The 21,940-nt window shown below is 33.4% G+C and overlaps 1 protein-coding gene across 19 annotated transcripts in view; it reads right to left on the reverse strand.

The window, feature by feature from the left end:
• Positions 1 to 21,940, reverse strand: part of PHF21A (PHD finger protein 21A) — a 289,223-nt gene that overhangs the window by 237,130 nt on the left and 30,153 nt on the right. For 8 of the 19 annotated variants that reach the window (XM_077114528.1, XM_077114525.1, XM_077114524.1 and 5 more), the window contains 5 exons: positions 19,418 to 19,458; positions 17,953 to 18,064; positions 10,462 to 10,600; positions 5,015 to 5,047; positions 2,473 to 2,559 (listed from right to left, as the gene is read on the reverse strand). In XM_077114528.1, coding sequence (XP_076970643.1) covers positions 2,473 to 2,559; positions 5,015 to 5,047; positions 10,462 to 10,515 — 174 coding nt within the window. In that variant the 5' untranslated portion in view covers positions 10,516 to 10,600; positions 17,953 to 18,064; positions 19,418 to 19,458. Of the gene's footprint in view, positions 1 to 2,472; positions 2,560 to 5,014; positions 5,052 to 10,461; positions 10,601 to 13,881; positions 13,999 to 17,952; positions 18,065 to 19,417; positions 19,459 to 21,940 lie in introns of those variants that run through there. The other 11 variants (XM_077114531.1, XM_077114533.1, XM_077114529.1 and 8 more) reach the window with 4 other exon arrangements.

Consider the following 21,940-nt stretch of genomic DNA (forward strand, 5'->3'; position numbering starts at 1 on the left):
ATGATATACTAAAGCACCAACAAATAGTATTCCTGTAAACCCTAAAGAATACCCAGGGCTCTATCTGAGACTTAACGAAAGTTTCACTCACTAAGTTTATTTTTCAGAAACCTAAAACCTCCAGATGGTTCCTAGGCCAGATAAGCCCTAAAACTCAGAGTTACCAGTCTCTCTAAGAGCATCAACCAGTTGCATCCCCTACCTCATAATGCTGACACCCCTCTTCAACATGAAGAAGTTAGAATGGTCATTGCCCAAATATTCTTAAAGATTGTGAGAAGGGCCAAAGGAGAAGGAGATGTTGTAGCAGAAAAGTTAGGACTGAACAAGTGAGTAGACTACTAAAAGACTATTTCTTTTTGTCTCCAGTGTCTTAGAGCAGCTAGAAGGAAAAAGCTGAAATTGTGGAACTGTAAGCCATATCACACTTTGAAATTTGTTCTGTAAAAGCATGCTAAAATGTACGTTGAAATTTACTGTTTTTTTGTATATATGTTATATTTCACAATAAAAAATGTTTAAAAATAAAAGGGTGAGTATATAACATTAGGAAGCTGTTCTAAAATAAAACCATTTTGAACCGAATAGTAATGTTTCATGCTGGAAAGAAGTCTGAGGAAGAATCACACCTTTTGAACTCTGTTATCTGTGCTTCTTTCAAGTACTATCTTACCCCCAAATGATATATTTTCTGTTCCATCAAGAAGGTTATATTAACAGTTAAACAAATAAAACTGCAAGACTACATTTCAGGTTCCAACTCTAGTTTACTTTGTTTTGCTAAACTTTTTTTTTTAATTCCAGTTTCCAAAGTGCAAACTCAGTTCAGACGCCAACTAAAGTATGCCACTTGATGGGATGTCTGACTGAACATAAATGGGTACAATTGTCTATTAAGTGAGATTCACAGCAGGAAAAAAAAAGGCTACAGACATAAACCAAACCTTTACATTAGTCTTCATGAACAAAAGTTTCAAATAAATATAAAATTAAAAAAAAACAATGCCCCAATATCCCCAAATGCGGCACTGGGATGTCAATTTTGTGATGGTATCCCCCATCTCCAATCCATGAGTCAGTGTTCATCTTCTTTCCCTGCTGAAACAGGTGAATTTTTCAGCAAAAGTGACTCATTCATTGGCATCTTGTCAAACTAACACTGAAACTATAAGAAAGTTCAGTGCAAATAGAATTCTAAAGCTAGAATACTTTCACTAACACATCATTTTGACCTTAAAGAACTGAATCAATTTCCGAGCCAATATATACATATAAGCAAACTCTGCTTATATTTTTTCTTATAAATTGTTCTCCACCATCCCACTCTCTAATTTTAGTATAGCAATTTCCTAATCTAAAATACCTCCAGTTTGTAGAAGATGAGATGGGATATCAGGAAAAAGAAGAAAAGAGAGAAAAAAGCAGTTGTTCACTCAGCTTGGAAAAATACTCTATTCTGAAACATTAATGATTTGCTAATTCTATTTCATATACCACAGTTCTCAAAGTTTATTTCTCCACTTAGTTAAATGAAAACACAATACAGACATAATCAGAAACCTCCAAGAATAAATTATTCTCATTGCTATTATTTCACTAAATGCAAGTTTGAAAACAACATAAAATTCAATTATTGAGAATGTTTTAGTCAAAAATCTTCAATGTCACTAGCATAAAACATCAACTGCAAATCACCTTATCTTTTTGGTTCAAACATTCACATACTCCAGGTAGAAAATCTTTCCTTTTAATCTAAGGTGAAGGAACAAGATTATGAATGTACTGTCATATTACCGTAGAAATTTAATCAGAGCTCTATCAATGGCTGCACTCCACCTGGTGGTAGGAGCTGCCTGAATTAGGGAAGTGAAAGTCATGATACAGGAGATGCCAAAGAATACATTTCAGAGGTCCTTGAAAAAAAGCAAGATGTTCTTTTCCTGCCCTATACAGAATAAATCTTACAGGATTCCATCCAAGTGTTTTTCATGCAATAGCAGATTAATAGAGATTAACATAAAGGTATGAGAATATTCAGAATAGAAAACCTACATTTAGAGCAATCTTCTCACAATGATTCTCTCCACAGTAAGTTAAATGTCATCTCAAGACTTCAAAACACGTAACAAGGCACATACAGCAGCCCAAAGAATCTCTGTCACACACTCCTACTAACTTTCTTTACCCCTCTCTCCTATGGGTAAACTAGGGCTTAATCGACGCAGTTAACAGCAGCCTGCCACATTGCTTTTACATATTTGCCAGTAACATATACCCAGGGAATACTCTAGAGACTGATTTCAACCAAAAATAAAAATAGATAAACAGAACTCAAACAAAATTAAAACTGAGTCTAGCTGCCCACACTTATTTTCACACATGAGAAAAAACAGCAGTTCTCTTAGAAGCCTCGAGGAGACATATCTTTAGAACACAATGTTAAAAATATGCCCCCCCACCCCCCTTCTCTACCTGTTTCTCACTCAAAGCTGTGATTTTGGCTTGGAGTTCATGAAGCTGTTTCTTTAAATCAGCATTCTGATTGGAAAGAAAAAATATCTGTGAGAAAGATATTTCATTTGTTAACAAATAGTAGCAAGAAGACTTTGTGCATACTGTATTAAAAATGATAAAGCAACGTTATACATTTAGCCAGCCAAATTTGTCTCTTGTTAAACAATACAGTCATATTAGATCACCAGCTAACACATAGATCCTAAATGTAGGCTCCTACCACCAAAGAAGGGCAGCTTCTCTGCAATAGCTTTAAATTAGAGGAAGTTTTGTATTTTAGCATCTTGCACATAATACCTTTATACTAAAATATTGTTATTCTTTATACAAAGTGTCAGTTGACAAAAAAACCTAAAGCTCCACTAATCAGCAAAGCAGGAAAATGGGGATTATAAGTATGCATATGCAGCATGCTAACTGCATTATCAACAAAGATAAGAGGTTTTTCTCCACTTGCCCTCTCCTTTATTAGTAGAATACATTTGTTATTTTAGCCTAGATTTGAAAAGCTGTCAGTGCTGCAACTGCCTTAACACTACATCATTCACATTAATACACTGACTACCAGGGCATTTTCTTAGTTCTAGAAGTGTAGGGAAAAAAAAAGAATACTATTTTAGATTTTAAAAAAACAGTAATCATGCTTATATTTTACTCAAGTGGCAAAAACATAAAATCAAAATTTTCAAATGCTTAATGTACAACAGCCTACTAGTAGACTGAACAACACTTTCAATGACAGACTACTTTTACGTAACCATTCCATATCTAATTCTTTCAATTCACTCTGGTCTTCTGCCAGGGTTGGGGTACACATCCTCCTCCTCTATTGAGTTTCACAGTGACTGGGTCCCAGAACCCCCTTTCTAAAAGTGCATTCAATGTAAGGCCTTTCATGAGATCACCAACAAGAGAGTCCAACTACTTAGGCCCTCAGATTCTTAGGCTGAGATCATGTTCTGTCACACCGATCACCAGTTACATCAGAAATGCTAAAATTTTCTAACATTTTAGTTGCCAATACGTAGGTTACCAACATTAGATATAAAAGGATCAGTTAATCTAAGGTGTTCTGCCTAATATACAAAGTAAATAAATAAATACGGAGAAGCTGCTATGGAAGATGAACTACAAAAAGAGTTAAGTGTGGGCCAGCTCTCAGAATCAGTGGACGTTAAAACAGAGGCCACTTGGCCCTAAATTGATAGAGATAAATATTATTTTGTACTTTCAAAAATGAACTGCCTCAGTATCATTGTTCAATTCAAGAATTATATGTTTGATGGAATGATCATATGTTAAGAATGTTGTGTTTCTTTGTTGTCATATATTTTTAAAAATTTTTAAATAAAAAAATTTTTTAAAAAGAATTATATGTTTGAATGTGGATAAAAGGGGAAATTTTAGGTTGTATATATGTTATTACAATAAAAATTTTTTAAAAGCCAAAACTTGTATAACACTGTGACCCCTAATGTAAACCATGTACTATTGTTAGTAGTACAATTATGAAAATGTTCTTTCATCAATTGTAAAAAATGTGCCACACTAATGCAAGGTGTTCAATAATAGGGTAGAATATGGGAACTCTGTATTTTACACATGATTTTTCTGTAAACCTACAAATTTTCTAATTGAGAAAAAAAAATGTAATTTACCTGACAATGAGGCATGCAGGGTAAGTTTAACAAACTAAAAATATATATATTTATACTATATAAATAAATATTTATATAATCTTTATATACTATATAAATATATTTATGTATTGTGTTTATATTATACTTTATTATATAATTTAATTTGCATATTATAAAAGGTAACACATTAAATGCGTGTGTGTGTGTATGTATATATACAGTATATATATGAACAGCTTATGAGTAGACATATGCAGGGAGAAATCCTGAGAGAATCTGATAAGAACTGTCCACATTTATGACCCATTGAAATAATAGCTGCAAAAGAGACACTGCCTGGACAATAAATACAATCATTAGAAAACAAGAAAACTTTTTAGAAAGATTTCTATTCAGGGACAGAGAATAAAATTTTCAATAATACTTCTAAAATTCTTACCCTGAACATAGTGGGATTCGGTATCTGTACTATACATTGTGAGTTATTAAGAATGGTCCTGGGCCACTTTCAACAATGCTGAGAAAACAGAAAGGCTCACAGACACTGATTTTGACTAAGTGGGCTTATAAATAAAATTTAAACTATATGAAGACTATTAACTCTCATTTTTTCTTTCAAAATAGTTAAAGCAATTAATATAAAAGTAAAGTAACTAACAAAAATGAAATGAGAGCTATACTGTAACAGAGTGACTGGATTTTTCTAAACCCTTAAAACATGAAGTATGCTAAAAATGAGTAACAGTAAGGAGAGGAAAGTTCTTTAAACTTAAGTACAGTCTACATTTTAGTATTTTAGGATCATTTAATTTTAAACCATTTTAATTAAAAAATTAAATGAATTAAAATAATTGTTTTACCTGTGGATCTTGTTTCATTTGAGCAACGAGTTTCTGGCAATAAAGAAAGAAAAAGAGTCATCAGTCTTACACATTCGAACACTACAGCTAATCAGGACCGGCCCAAGACATCTAGGGTTTTAAGTCTACACACACACAAAAAACAAGCAATACCACAATCAGAACAGATCAAAAGATTATGTGATCCATAAAAAAGGTCAATGAGACATTCTGCTTAACAGGGGGAAAAAAAAACCAAACTATCACTTTATAACTGAAGTGAAAAAGCACTTGATTTTTAACAAATCTGGGAGATAGAGAGGTGGCAGGATGGTTGAGGGGCTGAAGGGGAGAGGAAGTAGCTTTTCAAGAGCAATTTAAACTAGCTAAATGCTCCAAGAGCCAAAATCCCCTTAAAATGTTGTCATTTGCTCAGAGTCCCAAACAAGGCCTGGAAAGAAGGAGCTCACACACAAAACAGGTCTGTCTGTATACAGCAAAGTGCAGATCTGGCAGGTCTGTCTGTCTGGTTCTTACAAAGAACAGCCCCAGTGTCAAGACTCTGTCTCTGTCTTCTCATGAGGCAGCAGGAGCAAAACAGAAGAGCAGCAGTGCTCAGTAGTTGAGAGTAAGGAAAGAAGAGGAGCAGAAATACAAATCTCTACCTTTCGGGGTTCCTACTACCTGAGTAGTGAACCAGAAAGGCCTTACTAGGGAAAACAAAAGCCCAAACAAATGAAAAACAAAGAAAATTAGTATCAGAGGACCTAAGTTTCAAAAACATCACTACCCGAAGTTACCTATAAACACAGGCAGAAAAATTTGAAGGATAACGGAGTATCAGAAGGCTGTTTCCTAAATATATCTGGGAATAAGCTATTCCCCAAGTGAATTTTTCATAGAACTGAAAAATCTATCATTCACACGTGACAAAGCACTTTTAAATTTTTTTGTCATACTGGATAAAAATGTTTCTAAAATATGTATTTATCTGCTATCTTAAATAGAAAAACAAGTCAAGCTTTTATTGATATTCAGAGAAATGATAACATCAATTAATATACTATACTACAATACAAGACCCTTGCAAAAACAGGGCCAATACTGCTACGTTCTAAAGAGTTCTTGTGTCTGCACTTCAGTTTTTCAGTGTACTTCTTAATACCAAAGTCTGCTGGCAAATCCTGCTACTATTATTGTGCCTCCTCTTAACAGCTTCTGAAACCCAATTCAAATCTGCTGCTTCTGATCTGCTATATGATATGCTCTCTGGACGAACTTTAAGATGCATGAATAAATTTTGAGTAACACGCCTAAGAAATCCCCTTGCATGAAATGTATAATCTTCACTGAATGACTTCTGACATTTATAATAGCTGGTCAAAAGCTTTATTTCTTGGTGCTATGATACATTCTGGATAGTGGAGGTTGCCAACCACATGACCTCTGAATATGAGATATGTCACTAAATTCTACCTCAGATTTGACAGTAGTGATTCTTCTATATCCTGCTCTCAACCTACAAAATAGTACCAATACACATGCCAAGAGTTTAATGGAATTGAAACACAAAGTTTTATACAAGTACATTTTTATTAAACAACTTAAACACTAGCCATACTCTTCAATGAGAAAAACCCTTTGGTTTTCCTTTTTGACTTGGTTACCAGATAGCTGAATACCATATTAAATTACCTTTTAAAAATTTAAAAGAGGGCAGCCACGGTGGCTCAGCAGGTAAGAATGCTTGCCTGCCATGCCCGAGGACCCGGGTTCGATTCCCAGTGCCTGCCCATGTAAAAAAAAAAAAAAATTTAAAAGAGCTTTCTTCCTTGACTGTAATTTAAAAATTAACTGACAACAACACTAAATCTCTACTTACTGCAGCTCAGGGGACAAATCCAACCTGCCAACTGTTTTTATAAATAAACTTTATTGAAACACAGCTCTACCCATTGTTTATATATTGTCTATGGCTGCTTTGTCCCCAACAACAGCGTAGCTGAGCAGTTCTGGTAGAGACCATATATGACCACAAAACCTAAAATATTTTACTATCTGGCCCTTAACAGAAAAAGTTTACCAATCTCTGCTTTATATTATTCTCCATTCCATATGAAGTAAATACTCTGAAAGTTTAAACATGGCTTTCATCAAACTTCATCAGAATAACTGAAGAAAAAAGGTTATTTCCCCTGAAAGATGAGATATCCATCACAAGCCATTATTATTACTACTACTACTATTATTATTATTATTTTAGCATGGGCAGCCACCAGGAATTAAACCCTGGTCTCCAGCATTGCAGGCGAGAACTCTGCCACTGAGCCATCATCATGCCGCCCCAAGCCATTATTATTTAAACACTTATTGAACAATAACTGTGTCTACAACACTACTTTCTTATCCATCTCCCCTGTCCATAAAGAACAAAAATGTATCTCCCACCAGTTTGTTTCATAATAACCTTTCTACCCAGCAATCCTTAATTTCAATCCTAAAAATGGCAATTGGGAATGTATCAATGGATAGATTTTACCCCAGTATTTGACCAAATATACAATCTAGTGTTGACATCAGCCTAACAGTCAAATGTCTACTTTGATGTCATTTCTGGCATCCCAGAAGTTGTCATGATCAATGATCCTATAGCTTACCATCAAATCCAATCAGACAACATTAATTTTATGAACAAGGCATGCCATTTGGATTTACTGTTAACGTCTAAATTTGGATTTACTGTTAACATCTAAATTTTTTTTCAAAAATAGAAAAAAGTATTTCATATATAACTTGAAAATATCTTATGGGCTATATTAAAATATTATCAATCATTAGACCCATAAATGTTTATTATTCACAAACAAAATGCTGTATAATAATTAAGGATGAAATCAAAGCTAGTAATTTTATGCTGAAAAACAAAATAGTTAAATATACAGGGAAGGGTGCACAAGTGATTCAGTGGTAGAATGCTTGCCTTCCATGCAGAAGACCCAGGTTCAATTCTTGGACTATGCACACCTCCCCCCGCAAAAAGAATATATGTATTTTCCCTGTATACGTGTGTGTATATACATAAATATATATATATATATATATATATACACATACATACATATATACAGGGAAACAAACTGACAATTAATATGAACATTAAGAGTGTGCTGGAAAATAGGGGGAACAAAGGTTAAAATATACTAGGTAGATGGAAATACCAGTGGTCAATGAGAGTGAGAGGTAAGGGTTATGGTATGTATGCGTTTTTTCTTTTTTCTTTTTATTTCTTTTTCTGGAGTAGTTCAAATGTTCTAAAATATGATCATGGTGATGAATATACTACTATGTGATGATACTGTGAGCCACTGATTGTACACCATGTATGGAATGTTTGTATGTTAAGAATGTCTATGTTTGTATGTTGTTTCTTTATTTGTCAGTTAAAAAATAAAATTTAAAAAAAAGTGTGCTGGGTTAACTTTACAAAGAATAATATATCCCTTTTGAGTCAACATATATAATTTTAAATTTTACACTGGATTTTAAAACAGAATAGACTAAATTTTTCATAATTGTAAATGTTATAAAAATATTATGCTTGAACTCAAAATATGAAAGAAAGTAAAATTTAAGAACTCTTTAATTTTTAATAATTTAATTCAATTTAGGCCATGAGTCTTTCAAGAAAGTCTTATTTGGGTCTTACATTCGATGAAGATGAATTAAAAGTTAAATGTCGATTTTGCTATCTTAAACTTTCTTGCGAATGATAAAATCCAAAAATCATATAAAATATCCATTAAGTTGTCTTTGAGCCACACAAACTTCAGATTGATTATTTTACCCTATAAATTCATTCTATGATGGTGATGTTCAACTTTGAACAAATAGTGAATTTAACTTTCCATCACTTGTCATTCAGCCAAATTGAGTATTCAGTATAACTCTAAGTTAAAATATTCTTACCTGGGAAAAAGAGAAGTTCGTTTTTAAAAAACAAATTTTTGCTCTCCCGTTTAGTACCAAAAGCCTGGCCTAATAAAATAAAATATGCAAAACTTACTATATACTAAACTTGTTAAACTTAAGAGCCAAAGCAGCGGCAGGGATTTAGCATAGGAAGCAAAGGTTCTTATATCAGAGAACCAAAAAAAGGAGCAAATTAAGGAGCTAATTTTTACCTGTCAATCTATTTTATCTTTATGACAGTATACTAAATATTTACCATGCATCTCTAGAAAAGTATAATTTAGGGTAGTTTAATACTTCAATGGCATACTTAGAAATAATTCTGAATATATCTACAGAGACTTAATGTAAAAAAGAAAAAAAACGTAAGTGCCTTTGAAGCTTTCCACCCTAATTCTGGGCAACTTGCTCTAGATATCAAAAAGCTTGAAATATTCTCCCAACAATTTCAGAAATTAATCTTCTATTAGGACAATACCTAAAACTAACAAGAAAATACCTATACCTAAAAGATAGTTTCTGTCTTCTCTTCTCCACCCCCACATTCAACTGTTACACATTCAAAAGTAGTCAATTCATCAACATTTACTACTTATGAGTATCACAAATTTTTAAAAATATATATGCATGTATGTGTATCTATGTGTCTCTGTGTGTGATTAGCTTAAAACTACATCCCAACTAATAACTACAAAACATGTAAAACAGTGATAGTCTGTTTACATAATAAATGTTAATTATTGTTATTTAAGGATAATTTTTTTCATGATTATAGTTTCACATACATAGTTATATATTTTTAATCAGGAAATTTATTTATGTATGTATGTATGTATGTATGTATGTATGTATGTATGTATGTATGTATGTATGTATGTATGTATGTATGTATGTATGTATTTATTTATTTTACACAGACAGGCACTGGGAATCAAACCCGGGTCTCCGGCATGGCAAGCAAGAACTCTGTCTGCTGAGCCACCATGGCCTGCCCATTTTTTAAAGGTTTGTTCAGCATGGGTACTGGAGGTTAAATGTAAGAACTGTGAAATTTAAACAATCACATTTTCTTTACTAAGGATAAGAATCAGGCATAAATCAGAGTCATAAGATGAGTAAAAATTTCAGTATGCACGGCATTCAAGTTAAACATGTCTTATCTAAAACTTGCAACTTAGTTCACATAAACTAAGTCCCTCAGATGAACCAAAAACTATGAGAAAAACAATTTTTTAAGAAACAACTTTGATATGAAAAAAACATTTTCAGTTCTTTTCTCTGGAAAGGAAGAGTCAGTTTATTAAAGCTCTTAAAAATAATAATTAAATATACAGTAGTGATAAATTTGTTGAGTATTGATAAAAGGCAAATGATATGACTCTTGGAAAATTGTCTAAAAGATGATCAAAAACTGAACTAAAAATCAGAAATGGGCCTGTTTACTAATCTTAGCCATTATTTAACAATACAATGTGGGAGAAGCCAATGATGCTACATACCTGGTGAACCTGAATTTCCACTTTAAGAGCCTCCTGTAGAGTCTGCAACTCCATCCTCTACCTTCTCCACTTTCTGTCTGCTAATTCTACAGTTTCTTCAGCCTCTGTTTAAAATAACAAACTCTTCTTCTCACTGCAGCTGTAGAGATCATAAAACGTTTTGGAGCATTATGTTATGCATAAAGAAAATATTCATGTAAAAGAAAACAAATATTAATTTAAAATAGTTGGCTCTCCAACACAGGGCAAGAACTTTCCCAAACAGATTTTTTTCCAAAATAATTTAGTACCAAAATTTTTTAGTTTAATTCCTCGAGCATTCCTCTATAGAGCAATTCAAATAATTGAGAATTGGAAGAAAAAAAAGCAAATTTAACCTGATTGTGAAAATATCTAAGTGCCCACACTACATGCTCAGCCCCATGCTACATACTGAGAATACAGAGCTGAGACCACCTCTGCCCTAGATGAGTTCAGAGACCAGCAGGGAGGACCGCAGCCACCCCGGGCACACTGTCCTTAGAAAGAGAACCAGAACATCATGGCCACACATTTTTAAACATCACACAGACAGAATGAGAGAGTTCAAGATTTCTCAGAGGTTAAAAAGGCCAGGACACCCAAAAAGGGGAAAAGAATTATACAAAATAAGGTATCAGTGGCTGAGAGACTTCAAAAAATACTTTTACTCAAACTTCCATTAGATATTGCTATTTAGAATGGTCTGCCAAACTTCAACCAAGAGTATTCCTGCCAACCTGAAAGAACACCCAGGCCTGTATATAAGGTTCTACAAAGTTTTTATGCACTTACGGTAACTTTCCAGAAACCTACAACCTCCAGATAGGTCTCTGGGACAGGTAAGTCAAAAAACTCAGAGGGTCCAATCTCTCCAGAAATCAATTAGTTTCATCACTCTAACCCATATTATCGACAGCCCTTTCCAATATGAAAAAGTTAGGATGGGCATAGCCTAAATACTCTAAAGACTGGGAGAAAGATCAAAAGAGAACGAAAAGCTATAACAAAGAAGATTGGATTTAACAAATGAGTAAGACTGGTGAACCAATATATTGATATTTTTTTTAGTCTCCAATGTCTTGGAGCAGGTAGAAGGAAAAACCTAAAATTGTGGAACTGTAACCCACACAAAACTCTCAAATCTGTTCTATAACTAATTGTTGCAGTGTGCTTTGAAATTTATTGCTTTTTGTATATATGTTATTTTTCACAATAAAACCAAAAAAAGTGAAAAAAATTAAATCCATTTTTAAAAGGTAAAAAAGAAAACAAGAGGTCAGGACACATTGATTTGGACAGAGCTATTTAAAAAATGAAGAAACAGAAAATGAGTAAACTCTGGTATAATTTTATATTGAACAAATTAACACAACACAGACAAATAAGATATAATGTAACTGTGCTATCCACTAAGTTATGACAGAGATATTATAAAATTTAACTACTCGGCACACAGGTGAGGTGGTTTCATAATAGAGCACACATTTCAAACATCACAATGCACCACATCTTTCAAGCTTGCCAGCACATCTCTTTGTGCCTATAACTGCATCTGGAGATAATGTCAAAAGTCTAAACACGATGTCCTCTCCTCATGCAACACCCAGCCTGACCTTCCTTCCCTCCTCCCCTCACTACCACAATCTAAATTAACTCAGAAATATTTCTCCCCTTTTTTGCTTTTTCTTGAAATATGGCCTTAGACATGATTATAGGTATTCTCCCCAAACAAGTCTGTTTTTGCATGAATGGATTTAGTCTCTTCTCTTCTTTATATCTAAAAACTTATAGTTAGAGCAGTTTCTTAGCATTCTTACAAATTTAAGAAAAGAACACCTTAAATCAAATTAGTATATTTCATGATCTCTACATTTTCTAAAAATTACTGACCTATGGATAAAGCCCATATTTAACCTGTTCTGTTTTGTTTTTCAACTTTTTTTTTTTTCATGGGCAGGCACTGGAAATCGAACCCGGGTCTCTGGCAGGGCAGGCGAGAACTCTGCCTGGGAGCCACTGTGGCCTGCCCATTTAACCTGTTTTCACTAAAAGTTCTTTGGAAACTGATTTAACAGAGTTATGATGGAATAATTAACTACAGAATGTATTCTTATGAATATAGATTTAATTATATTTGCTTACTCTTGCTAGGTTTAAAACATCAGTGGCTATCTCTCCCCAAGAGCTTTTATGTAATCTCAAACTACTCCAACCTGAAAAACAATAAATTCCCAAAGTGTAACCTTCCTTCATATTTACATTTGGGGAAGTTAGGAAACGATGACTGTATGATATTGCCAATCAAAAATTTTCATAATGACAATATATTTAAAAGGGAGATAATTTGGAAAAGGAGACAAGTTTTTATGAAGAAAGTAGAATCCTTCTCGGAAAAGGATAGGTATCAAGAAACAAGCCTAGATTTTTAAACTGCTTATTATCTTAAAAATCTTTGGAACTCAGGTATTTATGTGACACCTGAGACTCAGGGTTAGAGCTCTGAAGCTATGAAAGTCAGCAGTACCCCACGCAGGAACTGTTTAAGAACTGATCAGACATCAGGGTGAGATATGAATGAAGCCAACTTGGATAGGACTAAGGGAAATCAGAAGACTGAGTAAAGGATGATATTGTTCATATTTTAAAACTTCAACTTCTGAGTGAGATTAAAGGAAGAAATGATTATCTGGTGCAAAATTTATATTTTGGGTAGTGCATTTCAAAATTTAACTTGTATGGTCAGTTTAGTTGAACACTGTAAGTACATGGAAGCTTGAATAAAGAGTGAGATTTTGTTGGTTTGTCCAGGCTAATGCGATGCCCCAATAAATTCCAGAGTGATTTGGACAGTGAATAAAAAAGTATTTGCAAAGTCCCCTTGGGGAAATACACAGAAAGGAGGAAATATTTAACTTTCCCATTTGGAGAATTTCTGATATTCTCGCAAGCAGTGGGGACAACTAAATCAACAGGCTGAGCCCTCTATCTTGGGGTTCGCCCCTATGAAACATATTCCTGCAAAGGACAGGCTAAGCCTACTTAAAATTAGGCCTAAGAGCCACCCCTCACAGAACCTCTTTTGTTGCTCAGATGTGGCCTCTCTCTCTAAACCAACATGGCAAGTGAACTTACGGCCCTCCCCACTATGTGGGACATGACTCCCAGGGTTGTGACTCTCCCTGGAAACATGGGACAGAAATCCTAGGATGAGCCGGAACCCGGCATCAAGAGATTGAGAAAACCTTCTTGACCAAAAGCAGAAGAGAAAAATGAGAAAAAAATAAAAGTGTCAGTGGCTAAGAGATTTCAAACAGAGAGGCTAACCTGCAGGTTATTCCTACGCATTATACGCATATCCCTTTTAGTTTATGGTGTATTGGAGTGACCAGAGAGAAGTACCTGAAACTGCTGAGCTGTGTTCCAGTAGCCTTGTTTCTTGAAGATGGTTGTACAATGACATAGCTTTTACAATGTGACTTGTGCCTGTAAAAACCTTGTGTCTGATGTTCCTTTTATCTAGGGTATGGACAGATGAGTAAAAAATATGAATAAAAAATAAATAATGGGGGGGACAAGGGTTAAAATAAATTGGGTAGATGGAAAATACTAGTGTTCAATGAGAGGAAGGGGTAAAGGATATGGTACGTATGCATTCTTTCTTTTTCATTTATTTTTCTGGAGTGATGCAAATCTTCAAAAATATGATCTTGGTGATGAATACACAATCATATGATGATACTGTGAGCCACAGACTGTACACCATGCATGAAATGTTTGTATGTTTGTATATTAAGTTTTATCAATAAAAACATATTTTTAAAAAAATCTTTGGAACTATTATAATAAATATCAGTATCATTAAGCTACTGACTTAGACCAAGATTTTTGTTATTGCTATGTCGGCTTATTCTATATACAACAGCAAAGTTTAAAACCATACAATCACTTTAATTTTAAATACTAAAATAATTTCCCTATTCAAAATCTTGACATATATTAGAGCTCTTCTTGAGAACAGTACTTGAATTAAATTTTTCTAAAATTAGTTGCAAGGTTCTAACAGAAAATGTGTCCAAACATTATATTTTATAATTTTTGTCAAAATAGAAATCACTTTGAAATTGAAGGCTTTTACTAGTAGTAACTTAAAACACCCCAGCTCAACTCAACTCACATAAACTTTAGAAATACACAGTAGGTTAAAAACAGAGATACAACATTCATGACAAAGGGTTAATATAGTTATGCAGGTAGATCTCTCCCAAATTTTAAAAAACTATGTAAAGGCAATTCACAGAAGAAATAGAAATGACCATCAAACAAGAAAAATATTTATCCTGACTAGTATCACAGAAATGTAAATTTTAAGATGATAAGTTCTATCTCTCAAACTGTCAAACCTTTGTAAAATAATCTGTACTGTCTTGAGCTTGAGTAAGATGACACTTTAATAATGATTATCTCTGGGTGGTAGCACTAAGTGATATTTATTTTATTCTTTTGGGGTATGTATCAATATTTTCAAAATTTTCTATAGACAACATGCACTTATTTTTAAATAAGGAAAAATAACTGAGGATTGATAAATGAGTAACAGAAAATTCTATAGTGATCAAAGTGGTCAGGAACAGAAAAAGCAAAATCAGAGTTTAACCTAGAGGCTCCAAATGTTCACAGTAAGTCTGCAACTCAGTTAATAAAGAGCTGACAACTTTCACTTCCTCCATCAGACTACTGTCTGCTTATTAGAGACACACAAGAGAATGAAGTTTTGTTTCACAAGGACTCTAAATGCTAATTATTCATTTTATTTCAAAATAAAACTAAAGGGTTAAGAAAGATAGTGAATAGTTACAGAAAAACTTATGAAGGTTTAGAAGATACATTTAAAATCCTTTTTCAAAAAAAAAGGTCTCTTTCCGGATAGCAATTTTAAGGGACTGGTATCTGCCTAAAGGAACAAATTTATAGATATATTTAGAGCTTATGAAAACAAGACGAGCACATGTTGCATCCTTTTAAAACATATTTTGGGGGCTTAGACAACTAATGTAGCCATCATCTGAAGACTGGTTTGGGGGCAGTATATTTAGCATTATGGAGAATGCATTGTTTGCTGAATTTGAAAACATGATTTATCATATTCGGACCAATTCTAATAAATTAAAAAGTTACAAGTTAGTTGCTAAAGGTGAATATAATCAAGCTCACAAAATAGTAATAGACACATTTCATTCAGATTTAGTGCCTTACGCTATCCAACAGTTCTATATAATTTCATCAGGTAGGGCAATTACCTACTATAAAAAACCAATGTCTGGAATCTTCAAAGCTATATATGTTAAAGCACTGGGATATCTAATGGCCTCTTACCTTCGAACAACGAAAAACAAAAAACAAAGACATAAACAAACAAAAACCCCATAAGCCAACCAGGCAAACAAAACAATCAAATCTCACGAAAAAAAAAAACAGCTTTAAAATCTGGAAAGAACATTCACTGTCAAAAAAAAGACAGAACAAACCTGAATCCACTTACTTATTGTCTGACCACTCTTGGCCTCATGGTTGTTTATTTGTTTGTTTAGAGGAAAATGGGAACAATCTCATCTACTTCATAAGATTGTTATGAGATTTAAATATGGGAAAGTCATACGGAAAGCCCTTTGTAAACAGTAAAGTACTATGCTATTCTTAACTATTTTATATATACAAACACACACACACTTAAAAACATTTTAATAAAACTGCTCAGCATGGTACACTGCTGAGAAGACCACAGACTCTCCTCTTTTCCAATCCCTAAAGCAGGGGCTTCTTCCTGCGGTTCTGCCTGGAGTTACGTGACCTCTATGTCTTCTACTACAGTTCTGGTAACTTGTGGTAAAGCTCTATGTAATTCTGAGTTCACTGCCAAGAAACACTGTCCTCTGCTCCTGCAAGGGCATAATCTTTCTTCCAATCAAAGATTTACTCATCAACCAATTAATTTAACTAACTATTAAATACACAAACATGCACATATATAAAGTAACCAACAGTTACTTTAACTCGTAGTAAGTCCATGAAACCCTTGTGCTCCTTAGAATGAACTCCCTAAAAACTGGAGAGCGCCATGTTCTCTATAACATATATTATTTGATGGAAGACTCTTCTACCTCTTTTGATCTATTTTCTCAGACACAATGTTTACAGTAGGTTTAATTAGTTCTTAAAAATATGGGTCTACTAAAAATAAGAACGCCTTGGCAGATGTAAATATTCTGACTGGTCAGATACCTGATATTGTCTGTGCAAAATATATATTTCCCAGCATGTATTTAACATGCTAGGAGATAATTCAAAATAATATCTTTAACTTTTAACTTAACTGATAGTACTAAAAATTACCAGGGAAGCTAAAAATAATAAAATATCTTTTAAAAGTAATGAAAACTTCAACATTTACTAAAATAAATCAATATGTGACAACATAAAAAAACTCAATGTAATGTTTTTTTTTATCATTTAGCAAATCTTCAACAAATCTTGATTTATTCTCATGGTGGTATTTCTTTGGTGAAAGTCCGCAAGTGAACAGAAAATGCTATCACACAAAGGGCTTGGCAGCCCCTGTTTTTATGACCCCCTTTGAAGCTGAATCTGACAAGATTATTGTGCTCAAACTCTGCTATTGCAGCTGTTGACAAAAGTCACCTTAGCTAGTTAGGCTAATGTTTCCTAACTACTAAATTAATACATAAACATGCACATATATAAATATAACTAGATTTTTTATATCTGAATGACTGAATGTTTTTGAGAATAATATTTATCTTTTTCCTCTATTTTATCTGGGGGAGGGGGGGAGTTACTCATTTAAAGAACAAACAAACATCACAGAATACCTCTATGGGTCATACACTGCAGCACAAGGGTTTCTGCGATGTTCTGGATCAAGCCATAGCAGCCTTCCTTCTCAGGTCTGCTGCAGTATCCTGCACCTCTCTGTACTGTGAGTGCTTATTCCAACATACAGTTTCTACCTTAGCTTCCTGGGGCCCAGGCCTCGGCTACACATATACAGTATTCCACTTCCTGCCTTTCTTTACCAAAATCAAGCACGTCCACTAAAATTACTCCATCCACGCCCAACAACAGGGACAATGAAATAAGTTTAGAAATTTACAGAAATTCAGAAAGGAGGCGGCTAGGGAGTAGTGTATTAGAGCAAAGTGACAATGAGGCCAAGATTTTAGAATTGGTTGCCACGTATACCAGAATGCTATTTAATGATAAAAGACATCCCGACAAGCCTGGCCAAAGTCTTATAAAGATGTATCACATACAGGATAACATAAGAGGCTGTGGTGGTGTCAGCATAATCAATAAATTACTTAATAGAAAGAAGTGGAAGTTATGGGACGTAGACTTCAGATCATTATAAGGAAGAACTAAGGATTAAAGCTGTACAAAAAAGGAATGGGTTACCTTATGAGGTAGTGGGCTCCCTGTCATTAGAAGTATTCAAGAATGCTGCATATCATATCCCCCTCTTGGAGATTCACAATGCACATTAGCATATTAAAGGTTCTGAGAAGTCCTGCAGTAAAAAAACCTGTTTAACTTTGTTTAACCCAGCATTTCCAAATTATTTGACCACAGAACCCTTTCCCCCCACCCACTCCAATAATATTTACTCAGATTTTGTGAAACTAAAGTTTCTGATAATATGTAACAGAAATCAGTGAAGTACATTTTTTTTTAAGTATTCAATGTGTACTTAAATAACAATCTGTTAGGGATATGGGAGAAGAAATTGCCAAGTAGGTTTAAAAGCTGGAAGAAAAGATATTCAAGGTCACTTCTAACCCTAAGATTCTATGATTTGATTGCATCTCAAAGTAAAAGCTGGTAGGGTCTTGGTTATTTATTTTAAAAGGTTCCATGACAGAAAGGCAAGTAGGAAAACAAAGTGGTAAATTGCAAGGTTAAACCAGTTCAAATGCTTCTCTTTCGTATTCAAAGCTCAATTTCTAAAAAGTAAGAGAGGCACCTCAAGTACCATAAGTTCTCAAAAAAGAAGCCTTAAGCAAATATCTTCTCCAACCACCAAGTTAATTACCATTTGAGAGAGAGGATTTAAAAAAAAAAAAAACAGTACTCTTACGTTAGGGACTACCCTACTCCAACTGTCTTACTGAGTTTAATTTTTTCTACTAATACACACTCTCAAAAAAAGGGTAATATTTGTTTGCTGCTTGGTCACAAGACTGTCCTGTGCAATCTGTGATCTTGAATCAGACAAAGAAATATTGTGTGACAATTTATAAGCCGTTAAAAACTATTAAAGCAGATATTAGGTATTAAGAAAAAAATGTTTGCTTAAATGCCCCACACATTGTTATTTTCTCTCTCTTTTTTAATTTTTCCACTTTGAACATAATACAAAACAACACACACTAAAAATGTAATAGCAGATGTGAAGCTAGTCCAACATTAAGTTTAAGAATATTAATGCTTAAGAAGCCCAAATTTCAAAGTCAAGGTTTCCACAGTTACATTAACGTAGCCATTCTGCACATAATACTAAGACCATAAAATTCAACAGTGTATTAAGTAATACAAAACACAACAGGAACCTTAACTTTTGAATTTCCTGACTTTTCAATTCTCAGTCCTAACCACTGCATTAAGGACATTTTTGGCAAAGAAACTTTAACGTTTTAACAGGTTATCAAATGCAGGAACATGCAAGCTTAGCAGTATTATTAGAAACCAAATGCATTTGTGATATGCCTATGTGAAATTAGACAAAAATTTTACTTTCACTCAGTGAAACCAGCAAAGCCTCATTTTTGGGAGAGAGCTTTTTTGTAAAACATCATTCTGAACATTTGAATTCTTATTTCAGCTTGCGTCAGACACACTTTGCCTACCTGGTAAAAATACTTACCAATTTTGGGGAAACTGGCTCTCCTTCAGCTCTTTAGCCCCCTATGAGAGAAGAAGGGGAAAAGGGAATTAGACTACAAACACAGATTTACATCATCATCAGAAGCTGAAGATTTCTATCTAATTTTATGAAGAAAAATCAAAACATAAAAATCATCAAAGTTTAAAACCCAAAAGAAAAGCAGTTTTTACATCAAGAGAAAGAACTCAAGGGCCATTCAATCTCTACTCTTCCACAAGTTTTTCAAGACAAGGAAAGATAAAGTTATTAATGGTTTCCCTTTCCTAAGAAACCAGAAATGAAATTCACCTAAATTATGCTACCATCATCAACCCTTAGTTTGGTACACTTAAATTTTTTCAATTAATCTTAAAATGGATTTGCTTTATATAAGCTTAAAAAATTCACAGCATTTTATAACACAAGAACAGAATTTTAAACTTTTCACTCACACTGTTAAAGACCTACCATGTTTTCACAGTAAACCAAATCCACAAAAGTAATTTCCCCTATGCCACATATCTAAATCAGTGATAGAGACAGAAAGAAAACCAAAGTTTTGGGATGCCTGATCCAAGGCTCAGCGATGCTTTTATCAATTATTTTTTTTAAGTATTATGAAGATAAACTAAACTGAACCAAGTTGACTTCAAAGTCAGAAAAATCAAATCAGGCTATCCTGTTTATTTTTTTAAATCTGCATTCAAAATTCTTTTCTGATAAAGTTAATAAAAATTAGGAAAAACAAATGAAAACTTTACCCCTAATATTTTAGCATTAAATCATTTAAATCCCATGTGCCATGCTCTGTAAATCTGAGAGCACAAACTTCCTTTTGCCTTAAACATAGCATATTTATTGACTGATGTTACTCAAGTACCATTCCATTTCCCCAGGAGATGTTTCAAGAACTGTTCATGTCACACATTATAAATCTTTGTTAATCATGGGCAGTTATACCTAACATACAATATAATAATTTAAAAGGACCTAGTTCATGCAGTTAACATTAATTTCCAAAGGAAATTCAATTTGCTGATCTATCTTGCCTTTTCTTCAGCAGCAGTCCTTTTTAAGACAAAAGCAACAAAGCAAAGATTACAAAAACTAAACTATGATATAACTACTGTAAGTTCTCAGGCCCATAAAATAACAATCACCAAGATTAAACTCCCAACCAAAAGAAAAATTATACAACAATCTGTAGAACATGGTTATTAAAAAGTGAATTCTTAAGATTACAGAGACCTACAGGACTCTGTACCACCCAAAAGAGACACAGAACAGTGCCAGGAACACAGTAAATGCTCGATAAATGTTTATAAAATGAATGAATTGACTGAGTGGACATTTAAACTGTTTCAGACTTATCTTCTTTATAAGGCCTTTTGTTAGCTCTCTCTCGGGCAGGGGATAATCTCTTATGCCTTGATCTCCCACAATATTATCTGTTAAATGAACAACTTTCTAAAACTGTTTTTACCCAAATTGTTGAATAAGAAGTAAAATATTACTGCTTTAAAATATAATGAAAAGGAAAAGACTGATAAATTGGACTAAATTAAAATTAAGAACTTCTATTTTTTTAAAAAAGAACTTCTGTTAATAAAAACAAAACAAACAAAAACACCACCATAAGAGAGTGACTGAGAAGCAAAACGTAAGATTTTTAAATAAATCTCTACGTTTTGACACTAACCATTCACGGAAAGGCTTTGAATCTGAATGCAACCCTTATTTTCTCATGTTAAACTCACTGAAAGCCCATTTCATTTGTTTCTCACATACAACTCAGAATTGTAGTTAAGATAGTTCAAAATGTTAATTAACCATATTTGCTTGAATTTTGACAATACAGATTTATTCTTGAAAAATACATTCAAAACACATGAGTTAGAGCAAGTGAAATTATTTTTGCTTTTAAAGATATTATCTTGCTAACATATCCTCAGGCAAATTTTTGCAAATTGGAGATTATACACCTCTCAGGAACTTCACAGGTAACTGCTTTAAATGAGAACTATAAAGAAATGAATCATTCAATTTCAGATATAGTTGAAAAAGTTAAAATACTGTAAAGAAATCAGAGGTGACTAATAGCCATTTAAGTAAAGTATCTAAAACTTTTGCATATAAAGAATACATAGTAAACAATAAACAAGTTTTGCAGAGAAAAATTTCAACATTAGACTATGTTTTAAACTAGACTAAAATTTAATTCACCCTACCACAAATTTCAAATGATTAAGTTTATAGCTTGTACTCAATCATAAATTTTGATAAAGGACAAGAACAGCACTGATAATTGTCATTCAAAGACACTTTAAAATGTCACCTTACCCAGAAGATTCAAACTCTTCTTTTCTCCAACTAAGTCAAGCTGACTGCAGCCTAACACACTGTTGTAAATACAGTAAACTTTACTGCTTTTTATTTGCCCTTCCTAACTTAAAACAGAAAGCATAATAAGTTTGAAATAAATTTAAATGCAGATAAGGGGTTAGGAGAAAAAGCAAAATCCTA

This window comes from Tamandua tetradactyla, chromosome 8 (assembly GCF_023851605.1).
Source record: "Tamandua tetradactyla isolate mTamTet1 chromosome 8, mTamTet1.pri, whole genome shotgun sequence".
Taxonomy (NCBI): domain Eukaryota; kingdom Metazoa; phylum Chordata; class Mammalia; order Pilosa; family Myrmecophagidae; genus Tamandua; species Tamandua tetradactyla.